The 18021-nt window shown below is 38.8% G+C and overlaps 1 protein-coding gene across 4 annotated transcripts in view; it reads left to right on the top strand.

Moving 5' to 3' along the window:
• Positions 1-12128, top strand: part of NECAP1 (NECAP endocytosis associated 1) — a 30674-nt gene extending 18546 nt beyond the window's left edge. For all 4 annotated transcript variants that reach the window (XM_070270970.1, XM_070270968.1, XM_070270971.1 and 1 more), the window contains 8 exons: positions 50-569; positions 5451-5551; positions 5710-5814; positions 6530-6611; positions 7699-7807; positions 7912-8095; positions 9650-9752; positions 10398-12128. In XM_070270970.1, the coding sequence (XP_070127071.1) occupies positions 475-569; positions 5451-5551; positions 5710-5814; positions 6530-6611; positions 7699-7807; positions 7912-8095; positions 9650-9752; positions 10398-10446 (828 nt within the window). In that variant the 5' untranslated portion in view covers positions 50-474 and the 3' untranslated portion in view covers positions 10447-12128. The remainder of the gene's footprint in view (positions 1-49; positions 570-5450; positions 5552-5709; positions 5815-6529; positions 6612-7698; positions 7808-7911; positions 8096-9649; positions 9753-10397) is intronic.
• Positions 12129-18021: the final 5893 nt, after the last annotated feature.

Raw genomic sequence — 18021 nt, 5'->3', positions numbered from 1 at the left:
GAGGGTTAAAATTCACCATGTTTACTACTGGATCATCCATTTCCTGTAGGTACCCAATTTGGGAGCACCGACGGGCAGATGCTCCTTTTCCGTTTGGCAACTATGATGAAAAAGTGACTGCTAAAAGAAAAATATTCGCCAGATGGCTCTTGTCCTCCGAGAGAACAGCAGGCACCTGCCGGGAGCGAGACAGCACTGCTCTTCTTTATCTCCCGGGGATGAAGGTTTCCATAACGTGAAGCAGGCGCGGGGAGGGCATTTTTGCCATTACCCAAGATGGCGAGGCGCGCAGCTTCATGTTTCCAGGTTTCAACATGGCTCCCCGAACCCGCGCCGGCCGAGGTTAATCTCAGGAACCAAGCCAACTCGCGCGGAAGTAGCGTCAGAGGAAGTTGAGCGTATCGCAACTCCCCGCTCCCCTGTCCGGCCCGCGTCCTACGCCCCGCCCCCGGTGGCGCGGAGAGCAGAGCCAAGATGGCGGCTGAGTTGGAGTACGAGTCTGTCCTGTGTGTGAAGCCCGACGTCAGCGTCTACCGGATTCCGCCCCGAGCCTCCAACCGCGGTTACAGGTACTAAGTCCGAGGCACTGCAGCGTACGCGTACTTGGTTGGGGATGACACTTTCTTCCTCAGGTAGCACGCCTCCCGTCCCTGCCACTGCCACCTCTGGGTTGTCACCTTGCTAGCCTCCCTACCTGGGTTGTTATAACCCTCCTCTCCTGCTCTTCCTCCACTATGAGCTGCCATCATCCTTGTTTCCGCTGCTTTAAAAAATTACCATCCAGCATCCTCCCCCCCGTCCTCCCCCGGACCCCTCTGGGTTGTCCATCTGCTCCCTATCATCCACATCCTGTCGTGCCCGCTCCATCGCCAGTCACCTTTCGTTTGCTGTTCCCTGCGTCCTTCAGCTTATCACTCTCACCCCCCACCCCCCCATTGCTAATACTCCATGCACGTTTGTGGGTAATCCTTGTGTTGTTGGTCATTCTGCATGAGCTAATTTATCTTTTGTGCTGTTGTCAGTCTTGCCACCAAATATCATCATCCACCCTTTGGTTTTCCTTTCAGCTCTTTTGCCAGTGGGCAAAGGTTATGATCATAAGTTTTCCAATGGTTGTCCAGTCTGATTCTTGTCAATATTTTCTTGGTGATCATCTAGTATTTTCTATCTTCCTTCCCTCCCTCTCCTCTCTTAACCTCTCCTATAGCTTTTCCTTCCAGAGTTAATGCAGCATTTTCTCTGTAGGGCTAACAAACCACCTTGTAATGTAATGACTGGGAGAGTCTGAAGATGCTGTAGGAAGTCTTGAAATCATGTAGTCGAAAGACTTAATGTGTAACTGACTGGGTTACATGTTAAATAATATGAGTATGAGCCCTGGCAACTTAAGAACTGTATGATTTGGGACAAATCTCTTAAGCTCTGCAAGCCTCAGTGTTCTCATCTGTAAAATAGGAAAAAAGAAGTTAATGATAATAAAACCTGCTCTATTTATGTACCCCGCAGAAGTTTTTGGAGGATTCAATGAAATCATATAATAAATGTGAAAGGATTTAGGAAGCAGTAAAGCAGTTTATAAATATATGATACTGTTCTTATTCCTCTCTCTGAGCCACATCACCATCCTGATTTTCCTCTTGGCATTTACTACCTTGGCTGAAAGGTTATCCTCTCCCTATGCCTGTTGTTTTGCCTCCTTACCAGAGGTTCATTCATCTTGAATCGATATCTTTGTGCTTGCTGACCTGTGCACTAGACCCTGTGGGTTGTGCCTTTTGTCAAAGAAGTAGTCCTAATTTCAAGCTTTCAATCAGACCCCAAATTGACTGTGAATGGGAATCTACACGCTTTTTGATGGTAGTCACAGGTACTAATATGTGTGGCTCATCTGAGACATCACTGTTTTTGGGAAGGCCTCCTTGACCCTTCCAGTCTGGCTTGGGTATGCTCTCTGTGTGCTTCCATAGCACCTATGCTTGTGTCTCTCACAGTGGTCTTTCTTCTGTGTCGTAGTTGATTGCTTGGTCTCCTGTTTCTCCAGTCTAGACTATGAACAGCTTGAGGTCTTCTTTAACTTTATGTTCCCAGAGTCTAGCACAGTGTCTGGCACATAGTGGGCACTCTGTAAATGTTAACTGAAAGAAGAAATAAGTAGATTACATTTAATCACATAAATTAGCATCGATTGAACTGTTGAATAAGGTAAAATAGCTCATGACTTTCAACTTTAGGTGTTAAGACTTCCTAAAGGATTTGATATACATTGAAGTGGGGTTCTCTTCTTTTTCTTCGACTTCAGGCTTTTTAAAAGACCTTCCTTCTCTTACCCATCTGCATTCTCTGCCTTCACTTCCTAGTTTATCCACAGCCTTTATCCTTATGTCAGTTAACTGCACTGAGCCATCAAAGCAATTTCTTAATTTTCCTCTTTTATTCTTTTTTCTCATTATCCTTCTATGTTTTCCATGCTTGTTATTGACATTTCTTATCCTCCAAGAGGCATTTTTATCATCAACCGCTCTTCTCTTAGTATGAGTGAAGAGAACAGAGCAAAGTTTGAATCGTGATCTCATTTATTTGCTGGCTTACCTTTGGTGGATTACCTTTGGCAAGTCACTTAACTCTTTTGGACTTCAGTTTCCTCATCTATAAAAATGGATATAATACTACTTAGTTTGCAAGATCCTCTCACTTAATTTTTCACGAGAATGGGCATAATGCCTGGCATATAATAGATACTTGATAAATATTACTTTTCTTTCTGTCTGCATAATCTTTCTTGTTGTTTAGCAGGACCCATTTTACCTTATGAGCACAATTTATTCTTTAGGCTGACATTAAAGGAGAAACTGGGATTTTTAGGAAGCAGGCGAAATCCTTTCTTTGAATGGCTAGTAAGATCAGAGGGAATAAATGACTTTGATTCACCTAGTGTAAGCTGTTGCTTCCCAGACTTTCACTGACCAGACTTATGGAAGGAAAATTTAGGTTGATGAGAAAATTAAAAATGATTGGAAAATGGTTTCCCAACTTATAAAACTGTTTTTTTATTCATCACTACATTCCTCCCCAGCTAAATTAATATTAAACTGTATAGTGTGTTTTTATGTGATAAAAAGAATGCTGGACTTTGAAGTTAGGCATTAATATTTATCATGTTATTGTCATTTCCTTCATTGAGAGAGAGAGAGAGAGATGACAGGCTTTCATGCCTATTGCATATGGCTGCTGTAAGGATTTATTGCTAAGGCAAATGAAAATATGAGGCCAGTTTAGAGTATTGTCAGAAGATCGCAAAACCAGGAGTTATTTAGGCTGGGTGTTAGGAGTGGGAGAGGAACTAAGGCTGAGGGCTGAGCAAAACTGCTGCCATGAATATCCATTCACTTACTGAGAATTTGTTAAATATTGGTCACTAGACACACACGATAAGACGACAAGGAACCTGTCCAAAGAAACACACATTGTAGGCTCATTCTTAATATTTTCAATAACCATTTACACAGTGTCTACCTCTTGATAGTATGGTAGAATAAGTAGTGAGTCATTTAAAAAAATTTAATGGGCAGAGGACCTCTAGAGTGCTCTAATCTGGATCAGATTCAGGTACTTGAGTCCCTCAGGGCAGGGCAGCAAGAGACAAGGGCATGACAAGGATTTATCTTAACAAATCCTCTTCAAAATCTGTGCTGATTTTAATTTTCACTCTCTTCCTTTCCACCTTTTGCTTACCCCCTTGTTAAATTCATTCTTGTTCAGATAAACCTGATTGTTTCCTTTCTAACCTGCGAATATTAGTCTTCAGATTCCTAAAGGATGAGCTATTAATGACTTTTACTTTGCATTCCCTTTTCCACACTCCTGGCAAAACAAGATCACAAATGTGGTGTTTTGTAAAATTGGTCATATTTGAATAATGTCTTAGATGTCATTCAAATTCATTTATCACACAGATTATAAACATTCAGTGTTTTATAATGCTTCCATGCACTTTTGTATTTCTAGCCCACATTTCTTTCCTGAACTCTAGACTCCTATATTCAACTACGTACTCTTTATCTTCTCTTGAAAGTCTGCTAGACTTCGCAAACTCAGCATATCCAAAACTGAACTCCTGATCTTTCTTCCCAGACATTCTCTCCTTATAGCTTTCCTCATCTCAATTATTGGCGACTCCTTTGCTCAGACTAAAAGCGTTGTAGTCATCCTTGTCTTCTCTCTTTTTTGTCTACCTCACATCCAGTCCATTAGAAAATCCTGCTGCTTTAAATTTGAGTGTATCCAGAATCGAGACACTTCTGCTACTCTCTTCCTAGTTGTCATCATGACTCTCCTAGATTACTGCTGTAGTCTCCTAACTAATCCCTCTGCTTCAGCGCTCATATCCCTACATCTCTTCTACACACAGCAGACAAAGTAATCCTTTTTTAAAATAAAAAGGAGACCATGTCACATCTCTGCTGAAAACCTGCAATGCCTTCTTTCTCACTCAAAGTAAAAGCCAAAGTTCTTAGCCTGGCCTACGAGGTCCTATGTGATCCAGCCTTCTGTTCTCTCTCCCACCTCCTCTCTTACTTTATCCTAATCACAGTGGCTTCCCTGCTTGAGGGCCAACATGCCAGGCATTTGCCTACCTTAGCCCCTTTGCGCTGCATGGTCCTTGATCTGGAACGCTTTTCCCCCAGATCTCTGCATAGGTAACTCTTGCTTCCTTGACATTTTTGCTCTTATTTCACCTTAATAAAGTGACTACTCTCTTGAATGCTGCAACCTGTTCACTGTCCCGCTACCTTCCCAGTCTCCCTTTTCTGTCTCTGCATTTTCTTTTTACTTTAGCACTTAATCACCTTCTGAGATAGGAATTATTTTACTTATTTATTATGTTTTTTTTTTTTTTGTCTACTGTTTAGAAGGTAAGCCTCATGAAGGCAGGAATCTTGATTGTTGGCTATTGTATACCAAGCACCTAGAATAGTGCCTGTGACTTCATACACACTCTATAAATATTGGTTGAATTCAATGAAAGATAGTAATATGTTTAGGGATTTGGGAAGGCTTCTATTACCCAGTATATTTCATTTAGTAGACTTTATTGTTATCTGATCAGTAAAACACTATTATATAAAATATTATCTACAGTATGGAAATAATATCATTATGACAGTTTTTTAAAATTGCTTTTATTTGTACTTATGCATGTTTTTATTGATGTTTATTGGAATCCAAAATCCTCAGGTAGTAACATGGTCTTCTATTTGCTTTGGACTGTATATAACATGAGGCGTCTATATTGAAGGGAGCATGAGTTATCCTTGTTGGTTGTTTAATAGGTAGAAAGAATAAGCAATCCAGGACAGGGAAATAGAAATATGGCAAATGATTCTGTGTAGCTTCTTAGTATATTAAAGATGTGGACCCTAGGCCTGAGGCTTCCCATTTTCCTGTCCTAGGGCATCTGACTGGAAGTTAGATCAGCCTGATTGGACTGGTCGTCTCCGAATCACTTCTAAAGGGAAGATTGCTTATATCAAACTCGAGGATAAAGTTTCAGGTAATCTTTGCTGGTGACCTTCTAACATATTCAGGATATTGGTTCAGTGTGCTTTTAAAAACACCTTCAAGTACTTAAAGTGACTGGAATGGAAATACTTGTTAATTGGAGTTTTAGGTTTTTGCTTCCTTTGCTCAAAGTCTTTTTTTTCCTGTCAGGGGAGCTCTTTGCTCAGGCACCAGTAGAACAATATCCTGGTATTGCTGTGGAGACAGTGACAGATTCCAGCCGCTACTTTGTAATCCGGATCCAGGATGGTACTGGTAAGACATCTGGAATTTTGAATGGGATGAGATTAGGAAAATAGGTAATGTACTTCAATGAAAGTGTGACCCAATTGCATGTATCTTACTTTAGTTTACTAAATTTTTCCTCCCCTTTCACCAAAGTTAATATAGTTGCTAAAGGAGAAGGATTAAATGTTATTTGTAATAGATACTGACACGAGTTCAAGACATGGTAATTAATGGGTAGACATAAATAAATCAAAATGCATATGTAACAAAAGAATGAACACATATTGCCTATTCATTCTTTATGGTGGTTTTATGGTGGGGCTGTCTTAAATCATCTATGTCTAGGGTAATCCTTCTCTATTTTTCCTCCATAGTCTATACCAGAGGTCGGCAAACTTTTTCTGTAAAGACACAGATAGTAAATATTTTAGGTTTGCGGGTCAGGTGGTTTCTATTGCATCTACTCAGTTCTGCTATTGTAGTGTGAATGCAGCCATAGATAATATGTAAACAAATTGGCGTGGCTGTGTTCTAGTAAAATTTTATTTACAAACACAAGCTATGGCAGTCTTTGGCCCATGTTTGGGCCAGCTGTATGTAGTTTGCGGACCCCTAGTCTTTGAGAAAATGGTTCACATTCACAGATTTTATCTAGTTAGGGTAACTGTTATATTTTCATTGGGTAGGATTTTTCCTAAGGGACACTTCTTATTCTGAGTATTCCTTCCTATCTTTTTCACAGGGCGTAGTGCTTTCATTGGCATTGGCTTCACAGATCGGGGTGATGCCTTTGATTTTAACGTCTCCTTGCAAGATCACTTCAAGTGAGTGAAGCTTGTTCTTGGTTACCAGGTTAAATGGTTTTGAGAATGCTACTTCTCAATTGAGTGGACACTCTCTCTTTTACCTCCTGCTTTCTTTATTTGGTAAACTAGTTCATTGTGAATAGAAGTCTTCCCATTCACTCTGTTTCCTTACGTTATCTTTCTATCTATTCTATCCTTTCCTTATAGCCCGGCATATGTTTTAGATCCCTTGTGCAGTGGTTTGAGATGATGCTCTTGTTTACGCCTCTGGGGAATTTGCCCTTACTTTTAGGTGGCTGAGAGAGGCATACAATCACAGCAGGATGGTATGTGAAGTGTGTGGGGAGTTATATGCCAATTTTATTACTTCACGTAGCTGACATGTTTTGTGCTTACTGCAACTTTTCTTCAGCCCACCTGATTCTGATGCAGCTTTGGTGGACAGCACCATGCACACTGTCAACTTCCTACCTCAAGGACAGACATACTTCTACTTTTTTGCCTCAAGACTGTAAAATTTTGGAAGACCACTCAGCACAGGGGTGCAGCCTTAAAGGACTGAAGAATTAACACGGCCTCGGGGCAGCCCTCAAGCATGGGGGATGGAAGTTGGTGGCTAAATGCCCTCCTTTGGAGGGACAACTTTAATATGCATTTTGTGTGGTTCCTCAGTGGTATTGAACCCCACTTGCCCTTTTTCTTTTTTTTTTTTTTTTTTTTAAAGATTTTATTTTTTCCTTTTTTCTCCCCAAAGCCCTCCGGTACATAGTTGTGTATTCTTCGTTGTGGGTCCTTCTAGTTGTGGCATGTGGGACGCTGCCTCAGCGTGGTTTGATGAGCAGTGCCATGTCCGCGCCCAGGATTCGAACTAACGAAACACTGGGCCGCCTGCAGCGGAGCGCGCGAACTTAACCACTCGGCCACAGGGCCAGCCCCTCCACTTGCCCTTTTTCTTGACTTTTCTTCCTTTCTTTTCTCACTCTTCACGTTCCCCCACTCTGCTTTGTGGAGTTCTGTTTCACATAAATTAGCTGTACTCAAATATGTGTGTCAGACTGTGCTTTCAAGGAATCTCAAATTAAGATAAGTTACTCTTTTACTGAAGGTGGGTAAAGCAGGAATCTGAGATTTCCAAAGAATGTCAGGAAATGGATACTCGTCCCAAGTTGGATCTGGGCTTCAAGGAGGGACAGACTATCACCTTGAGTATTGGGGTGAGTATGGTTTTCTTCCCCGACCTGGTCCTCCACCCCCACTGTATTTCCATATGCCATGACTTCTCTTTTTCTCTCCCTCTCCCTCTCTTTTTTCTTTGTAGAACATTACAACCAAGAAGGGAGGTGCTTCTAAGCCCAAGACTGCAGGGGCTGGGGGCCTAAGCTTACTCCCACCTCCACCTGGAGGCAAAGTCACTATTCCCCCACCGTCCTCCTCAGTTGCCATCAGCAATCATGTCACTCCACCACCCATTCCAAAATCTAACCATGGAGGTAGTGATGCAGGTAAATCTCTCTAGTACTTTTAACTTTGAGAAATCATATTTTAGATTTTAACACTTATTTGCCAAGGAGACTGTTGATGTTTTTGCTATTAAATGGCACTTGGTACTGACAAGGTGATTCTGGTAGCCTCTAGCAAGGATCAGAGCTTTTCTAGTGAACCAAGAGTCTTGGTATCTGGTAGGTTCTTTGGCAGAAAATGGGTGGATATTAAGAAAGACTGTTTCCTTCATTGTATCTTGGTTAGATGCAAGTATTCCTGAGAGTTAGATGGACCAAGATTTCAGTCATGGCTCTGCTACATTATATGTGAATGTGCTTAGTAACGTTACTTAAGTTCTTTGAGTCTCAGTCTACTTATCTGCAAAATGGAGATGTAAAACTACCGCAGGGTTGTGAAGGTTAAATGATGCCATGCCCCAAAGGACAGTACTTGGAAAATAGTAGCCGTTCAGTAAATGTTATTTTGTAATCCTTTCGATTTCTTCACAAGGGCAATTGGGAGAAAATGAGACAACATCTCATTTGTCCATATATTTTTGTTCTTCCTTACTATGGTGGGAAAAAGAATAACTAATAGTTATTTCCATTTAAAGAATGAGAACATTAGAACTTGGAAAGAAATTTTCTTAAGATCAGAGAACTAAATATTACAATCTGGGAGTTTTAACTTAATGTATTGGATGATATAGATAATTCGTATAATTGATTGCTAAGAGTAAACTTTCTGGAATTTTTGAGGTAAAAGTGATTAAAGCCTACTTCTTTTGGTAAGTGTTGCCAGAAGACACTGGAGATAGTATTTAGATTTATTTTTTATTTTGAGATAATTGTAGATTCACAAGCAGTTGTAAAAAATAATGCAAAGAAATTCTGTGTTCCCTTTATCCAGTTTCCCTCAATGGTAACATTTTCAAAACTATAGTCAAATATCACAACCAGGAATTGGACATTGATACCATCTACCAGTCTTACCGGTTTACTTCTTCTCATTTCTGTGTATATGTGTATTTAGTTCAATGCACTTCTATCATGTGTAGCTTCCTAGATCTGCCACCATGGTCAGGATACAGTTCCATCACTACAGGGATCTTTCGTGCTACCGTTTTATAATCACAGCTCCCTCCCTCCTAGCCTCTTTCCCTTCTGCCCAATTGTCCATCCTTCTGGGTCCCTAACCCTTGGCAATCACTAATTTGTTCTCCATCTCTATTATTTTGTCACTTTAGGAATATTGTATAAATAGAAGCGTATAGTATAAACCTTTTGGGATTGGCTTTTTTAACTCAGCATAACTCCCTTGAGATTCATTTAAATTGTTGTTTATATCAATAGTTTGTTTCTATTTATTGTTGAGTAGTAGTCCATAGTATGGATCACAGTGTGTTTAACCATCATCCACGGAAAGACTTCGAGGTTGTTTCCAGTTTTTGGCTATTACAAATAAAGCTGCTGTGAACATTTGTGTATAGATTTTTGTTGTGAACATAAGTTTTCATTTCTAAGTTTTTTATTATGTTTCCCCTTTTCTTTTTTCTTTTCATACCTTATATTCAGATATCCTTTTAGATTTGGATTCTCCTGCTCTTGTCACGACACCAGCACCAGCTCCAGTTTCTGCAAGCAGTGACTTGTGGGGAGACTTTAGCACTGCATCTAGGTATGAGCATAGTGAAACCAGCATACTCTCAATCAGGGTACAGGCACACCTCATTTTATTGTGCATTGCAGATATTACGTTTTTTACAAGACCCCCACCATCAAAAAGATTATGACTTGCTGAAGGTTCAGATGATGGTTAGCATTTTTTAACAGTAAAGTATTTTTAAATTAAGATATTTACATTGTTTTTTTAGACATAATGCTATTGCATACTTAATAGACTACAGTATAGTGTAAACTTTTATATTTTATTTGGGAAATGAAAAAATTCCCGTGACTTGCTTTATTGTGATATTTGGTTTATTGCGGTGGTCTGGAACTGAAGCTGCAATATCTCCAAGGTCTGCCTGTATGGATGGTATGTACAGTCAAATGAGATCTTTGATCTGGGAAAACAGGGCATTTGCAGGTCACATAGAGTCTTTGGCAGGAATTCTAGGTAAGGAAGTATAGGAGTTCTGGTGATGGTGGGATAAGAAAGCTGTAGGATGGAGTTTGAGTGAGCTCTTTCAGGCTTTGCTAAGTAGAATTGCTGTGATGTGTAGTTTCAGAAATTCTGGGCAGTGATTTCTTGGAAACTATTAAAAATGGAGTAGCTACCCTAATATGCCGTTGACTTTCTCTCTATTCTCCTGTCTTGCAGCTCTGTTCCAAACCAGGCACCACAGCCATCCAACTGGGTCCAGTTCTGAATAGCATTGACAGGACATTAAGGACAGACTTGAAGAATAAAAATGACCTTGAGGGCACCAATCTGTGAGGGAACCACACATTCCTTCCCTTCCCTCCCCAGAACCACAATTACTGGACAGTCTTTTTCATGGCTTCTCCATTGCATTCAAGCTGGTTTATGTCACTCCCCTATGTTGTTATGTGCTGTGCAGCCAAGAAAGTATCTCTTATCTCCTGTTCACTGTCTAGGCAGAGGAATAGTGGGTCTTATCATACTTGTGGCTGACTGTGCAGGCCTCAAAAGGCCAGGGTCTCTTTGATAAGGAAATGACCTCTAAAATTTTTTTCCAGCTTTTAAATTCTTAGACTTATTTCAAAATCATCTCATGACCCTTGTGTTCCTCTTTGTGAAGCCCTATTTAGCAATTTCAGGGGGAGATAAAAACCTTGAAATTTCTTTTTCCATTAACCCAAGACTCTAAGAGTGGACAAGAGTGACTTCAGTGTTTACAAATTCAGAATTTTGATAGGGATAGGTATGAAGAACGACCTGTTTTCCTGGGTCTCTGCTACATCTCTTCCTTCAGGCTTATCCTATTCAGTGAACAGCCACTGCTGGGTGCACCTCCATCACCCTCTCATGTGTTTACGTGTCTCTTCCTATGATAAGAGGGTTGTATTGGTGGCGCCTCCACTATTCTTTTGTTTGTTGAATAGTGCAAGTCTTTGATCAGTGGATCTCTTGGATGAAGAAGGTTCAAGGGGCTGTGTTTTCCAAGTTATATTCTAGAGAAGCATTTATTTTCGTGCAGCTTCATCTAGATGCTGTGTTTGAAGCACGGCTTTACTTGGTATTTGCCCCATTATTTGACCTAAAGTTGAAGGGTTTAGGGTTTTTAACCTAATTTGTAGAGCAGAGAGGTTGTGAAAGCACTTAACTCTTGTTCAGTACCCACGTTGCCTTGCTGCCTGGGTATCTGGCCCGTTTCCGTAAACATATTTTTCAATCCATCTAGCTCTTCAGTAGAAAGCTGCTAGTACATGTGTTGTCATTTTTGAAGGAAGCTGGGGAGTCACAGCTTTAACTGTGATAGGTTTTGCCCAAGTGATGGCTTTGGTACCCATTTCCCAGGGTATGTCAAAAGCAAGTTGATCTCCCATCACATTTCTTTCCTTTTGCCCCACCATTCCTTTTACAATACTGTGAAGAGAGGTCCCTTTCTTAGATGAATGGGCACTATCTGTTTTGTTTGTTAAACGGGCAACTTTGAGGATGAAATGGGAGGATATCATTTCTTCCCTTAGCACCTATTTGGGAGTGTACAATCTGGCTAAAGGGAATCCTTACATTTAGTTTCAAAATACGTTTTCTCCCAGATTTTCTTCTCGACTCTTTAGCTTTGGGTCCATTATTTTTCATTGCCCTCTGTTGCAGGCAGCTCTATTCTTACAGAGCCTTGGCAGGACGTTTTAAAATTCCAATAGAAAACACTAAAAGGAAAGTCTATAGAATCACTAGTGACTGACTACTGGGAACCTGTTTTCTCAATCTTCCTCCATGTTGTGTTCTTTGTAGTCTCAAGATGATAATATATTATGTATTTGAATTGCTGAAAAATTGAAAATGAAGTTTAAGATATATGTATATAAAGCGTATGCTGTATTGGTGCAATAATGGTAATTAAAAATATGGAAAAAGGTAGTGTCTCTTTTAATTTGCCTATTTCATTACTTTTTTAATTTGATTGACCTAATACAAAATGGGCCAGTAGGTAATAAAAGGATATTTTGTATCTATTACTCTTTCTCAAGAAATAGAGCTTTTAAATTGAAGCTAGACCTCTGTGCTCATGGTTCTAAACCCACAGAGCTCACTCTATAGAGATCATTTATATTCATTACTTATTTGCTGATATAGTTAATTTCATTTGCTTCAAATTCTCTTCATAATCTAGGCTACCTCTCACACCCCAGAACTATAATCAGCATAAATGAGGGGAATCAGTATAAAAGAGAGAACTAAAGTCAGAGTCAGAGACTTTGGAAGCCAGAAAGATCTTGGAGTTCTTCAGTGATTCTTACAGGAGATAAATCAGAAAGATATGGGCGCTTGCTCTTTTTTTTTTTTAAAGTAATGCATATGCTCTCTCCAGAGATTCTGCTGTGCCTCCCCTGTTGGCTCTCCGAGGGCGGGTCCTAGATGGCTTCCCCGGCCGTGGCCTTTCTTATCATTACTAGGGTTGTGAGACACTATCATTGATAGAAATATATCCCAAACCATAGATTTTGTTAGGGGAAAAATGTGGACAGTCATTTTGTAGCTCAGCCCCCCAGTTGTACATTGATCTGCCTTCACAATCGAATGGGAACCTTTATTATTCCTCACTGTCTCCATTCTGATAACCTTCTAGGTAGTTGGCTTTCCTCTAGCTTTCTCAGCTCCAATTCAGTTTATGTATTGCCACCACAGTAATCTTCCTAAAACCAAGCCCTCCTCATGCCCTTTCTTACCTTACTCATTGCCGTTAATGATTTTCCTTTGCTTACAGAATAAAGTCCACAGTACCATTTCATCCTCAACACTCAGTTTTCCCTTTTACTCGCAACATGCTCCAGCAAACCAGAGTACTAGTCGTTCTTCAATTGCCGTCAGCACCATGAGCATCGAATGCTTGCTAAAATTCCTTCTGCCTAGAATACCTTCCCTTCTGTTGACATCCTTCTCATCCTATAAAGCTAGCTCAAATACCACTTCGAGGAATGTTACCTATCCACTCAGTCTGAAAGATGATCTGTTGTTTGGGTTGCTGTTGAAACTCTTTTCCTTATTAGTTTGTAAGCTCTTTGAATTTGAAGACCATGTTTTCATTTTTATCTACTCACTACTTCCCATATGCCTTTCTAGACAGTAGAGGCTCATTAAATACTTGTTCTGTTTGTTTATTGAGGGAAAATTTGTTCATAGTATAAGTTTCAGGTGTACATCATTATATTTCGATTTCTGTGCAGACAACATTGTAGACCCAAAGTCTAATTATCCATCATGGTACACATGTGCCCTCTTACTCCTTTTGCCATCACCCTGACTCCTCCCTCGTGGTAACCATCATTCTAATTTCTATATCTATGTGTTTGTTTGTTGTTTTTATATTCCACGTATAAGTGAAATCATAACAGTATTTGGCTTTCCCCGTCTGACTTATTTCGCTTAGCATAAAACCCTCAAGGTCCATCCATGTCGCAATTGGCAAGATTTCATCTTTTTTTGTGGCTGAGTAGTGTTGCGTTGTATGTATATACTACATCTCCTTTATCCATTCGTGTGTCGATGGGCACTTAGGTTGTTTCCAAGTCTTGGCTATTGTAAATAATGCTGCAGTGAACACAGGGGTGCAAATATCTTTTCAAATTAGTCTTTTTGTGTTCTTTGGATAAATACCTAGAAGTGGAATAGCTGGATCATATGGTAGTTCTATTTGAAATTTGTTGAGGAAACTCCATACTGTTTTCCATAGTGGCTGCACCAGTTTACATTCCCACCAGCATGTATGAGTGTTCCCTTTTCTACACGTCATCTCCAACACTTATTTCCTGTCTTTATAACAATAGCTGTTCTGATGGGCATGAGGTGATATCTCGTTTTAATTTTGAATTACATTTCCCTAATAATTAGTGGTGTTGAACATGTTTTCCTGTGCCTTTTGGCCATCTGTATATCTTCTTTGTAAAAATGCCTGTTCAGATCCTTTGCCCATTTTTTAATTGGGTGGGTTGTTTTTTGTTGTTGAGCTGTATTGTGAGTTTTTTAAAATATATTTTGGATATTAACCCCTTATCAGATATATGATTTACAAATATCTTCTCTCAATTGTTACGTTGTCTTTTCATTTTGTTGATGGTTTCCTTGGTTGTGCAGAAGATTTTTAGGTCAATGTAGTCCCATTTGTTTATTTTTTCTTTTGTTTCCCTTGCTTGGGGAGACATGATATTCAAGAAGATACTGCTAAGACCAATATCAAAGACCATACTGCCTATGTTTTCTTCTAGGAATTTTATGGTTTCAGGTCTTACATCCAAGTCTTTAGTCCATTTTGAGTTAATTTTTGTCTGTGGTGTAAGATAATGGTCTACTTTCATTCTTTTGTATTCTTTTGTGGCTGTCCAGTTTTCCCAACACCATTTATTGAAGAGACTTTCATTTCTCCATTGTATGTTCTTGGCTCCTTTGTCAAAAATTAGCTGTCTATAAATGTGTGTGTGTATTTCTGAGCTCTGAATTCTTTTCCATTGCTGTGTGTGTCTTTGTACCAGTACCATGCTGTTTTGATTACTATAGCTTTGTAGTGTATTTCGAAATCTGGGAGTGTGATAGCTCCAGCTTTGTTCCTTTTTTCCTCAGGATTGCTTTGACTATTAGGGGTCTTTTGATCCATATAATTTTTAGAATTCTTTGTTCTAGTTCCATAAAAAATGTAATTGGGACTTTGATAGGGATTGCATTGAATCTGTAGATTGCTTTAGAAAGTATAGATGTTTTAACTATGTTAATTCTTCCAATAGAAATGCAACTGATTTTTCTATGTTGATTTGTACCCTGCAACTTTACTGTATTCGTTATTTCTAATAGCTTTTTGGTGAATTCTTCAGGGTTTTCTATATATAAAATCATGTCATCCACAAATAGTGACAGCTTTACTTCTTCCTTTCCAATTTTTTTCCCATCTTTTGTTTCTTTTTCTTGCCTGATTGCTCTGGCTAGGACTTCCAATACCATGTTAACTAAAAGTGGTGAAAGTGGGCATCCTTGTCCTATTCCTGTTCTTAGAGGGTTAGCTTTCAGTTTTTCACCATAGAGATGATTTTCTCTGTAGGTTTGTCATATATGGCCTTTCTTATGTTGAGGAACTTTCCAACTATACTCATTTTATTCAAGGTTTTTATTATAAATGGATGCTGTATCTTGTCAAATGCTTTCTCTGCATCTGTTGAGATGATCATGTGATTTTTCTTCTTCATCTTGTTAATGTGGTATATCATGTTGATTGATTTGTGGATGTTGAAACATCCTTGCATCCCTGGTATAAACCCCACTTGATCATGGTTTGTGATCCTTTTAATGTATTGTTGTATTTGATTTGCTCGTATTTTTGTTGAAGATTTTTGCATCATCAGCAATATTGGCCTGTAGTTTTCTTTTTTTGTTGTCCTTGTCTAGTTTTGGTATCAAGGTAATGTTTGCCTTGTAAAATGAGTTAGGAAGTGTCCCTTCCTCTTCAGTTTTTTGGAGAGTTTGAGAAAGAAAGGTATTAAATTTTCTTTGAATGTCTGGTGGAATTCACTGAGAAAGCCATCTGGTCCTGGACTTTTGTTTTTTTGGAGTTTTTGATTACTGTTTTGAGCTTCTTACTAGTGATCAATCTTTTCAGATTCTCTGTTTCTTCTTGATTCAGTTTTGGAAGATTGTATCATTCTAAGAATTTATCCATTTCTTCTAGATTATTCAATTTGTTGGTGTGTAGCTTTTCATGGTATTCTTTTATAATCATTTGTATTTCTGTGGTATCTGTTGTAGTTTCTCCTTCTTCATTTTTGATTTATTTATTTAGGCCTTATCTGTTTTTTTCTTGGTGAATCTAGCTAAAGGTTTATCAATTTTATCTATCTTTTCAAAGAGCTAGTTCTTAGTTTCATTGATTCTTTTTATTGTCTTTCTAGTCTCCACTTCATTTATTTCCGTTCTGATTTTATTTTCTCCCTTCTACTAATTTTAGCATTCGTTTGTTCTTCTTTTTCTAGTTCTCCTAGGTGTATTGTTAGGTTGTTTGAAATTTTTCTTGTTTGTTGAGGTAGGTCTGTATTGCTTTAAACGTCCCTCTTAGTAGTACCATTTTTGCTGTATCCCATAAGTTTTGGTATGTTGTGTTTTCGTTTTCATTTGTCTCCAGGTGTTTTTTGATTTCTTCATCAATCCAATAGTTTAGTAGCATGTTATTTAGTCTCAACATATTTGTGACTTTTCCAGTTTTCTTATTGTAGTTGATTTCTAGTTTCATACCATTGTGGTTGGAAAAGATGCTTGATATGATTTCAATCTTCTTAAATTTCTTGAGGCCTGTTTTGTTTCCCAACATATGGTGTATCTTTGAGAATGTTTCATGTGCATTTGAGAAGAATGTGTATTCTGCTGCTTTTGGATGGGATGTTCTCTATATATCTACTAAGTCCATCTGGTCTAGTGTTTTACGTAAGGCCACTGTTTCTTTGTTGACTTTCTGTCTAGATGATCTGTAAGTAGAGTGTTAAAGTTCCCTATTGTTGGGGCTGGCCCCGTGGCCGAGTGGTTAAGTTTGCGCGCTCCGCTGCAGGCGGCCCAGTGTTTCGTTGGTTCGAATCCTGGGCGCGGACATGGCACTGCTCATCAGACCACGCTGAGGCAGCGTCCCACATGCCACAACTAGAAGAACCCACAACGAAGAATACACAACTATGTACCGGGGGACGTTGGGGAGAAAAAGGAAAAAATAAAAAATCTTAAAAAAAAAAAAAAAAAATAAAGTCCCCTATTGTTATTGTGTTACTGTCAATTTCTCCTTTTATGTTAGTTAATATTTGCTTTATGTATTTAGGTTCTCCTATGTTGGGCACATAGATATTTACATGTTTTATGCCCTCTTGTTGGATTGTCCCCTTTATCATTATGTAATGCTCTTCTTTGTCTCTTGTTACAATTTTTGTTTTAAAGTCTATTTGTCTGATTTAAGTATTGCTACCCCAGCTTTCTTTTCATTTTCATTTGTATGGATCTTTTTCCATCCCTTCACTTTAAGTTTCTGAGTGTCTTTAGGTCTGAAGTGTGTCTCTTGTATGCAGCATATATATGGGTTTTGATTTTTTTTAATCCATTCAGCCACTCTATGTTTTTCTGAATGTTTTTGTAGTTTTTCTCTGTTCCTTTTTCTCTGCTTTCTTCCCTTGTGATTTGATGACTATCTTTAGTGTTATGTTTGAGTTCCTATCTCTTTATTTTTGTGTATTCATTATAGGTTTTTAGACTGTGGTTATCGTGAGGTTCATATATAATAATCTATGTAAGTTGATGGTCTCTTAGGTTTGACCTCTTACTTTTACTTAGACTTTTACTCTCCTTCTCCCACATTTTATGTTTTTATATCATGTTACCTAAACATTTTTATGTATCCCTTAATCTCTTACCATAGATATAGATGATTTCAGTACTTTTGTCTTTTGATTTTTATACTAGCTTTATAGGTGGTTGATCCACCACCTTACCTGTATATTTGCCTTTACCAGTGATATTTTTTCTTTGATAGTTTTCTTGTTCCTGTCTGTGGCCTTTTCTTTTCTACTTAAGAAAGTCCCTTTAACATTTGTTGTAAGTCTGGTTTAGTGATAATGAATTCCTTTAGTTTTTGAGTATTCAGGAAGCTCTTTGTCTCTCATATCATCTAACAATAACCTGGCCGGGTAAAGTATTCTTGGTCATAGGTTTTTTCCCTTCAGCACTTTGAGTATATCATGCCATTCCCTTCTAGCCTGTAAGGTTTCTGCTGAAAAGTCAGCTAATAATAGCCTTA

This window comes from Equus caballus, chromosome 6 (genome assembly GCF_041296265.1).
Source record: "Equus caballus isolate H_3958 breed thoroughbred chromosome 6, TB-T2T, whole genome shotgun sequence".
NCBI lineage: Eukaryota > Metazoa > Chordata > Mammalia > Perissodactyla > Equidae > Equus > Equus caballus.
Note: the sequence above shows the minus strand (reverse complement) of the source record. Positions and strands in the feature narration are given on the sequence as shown.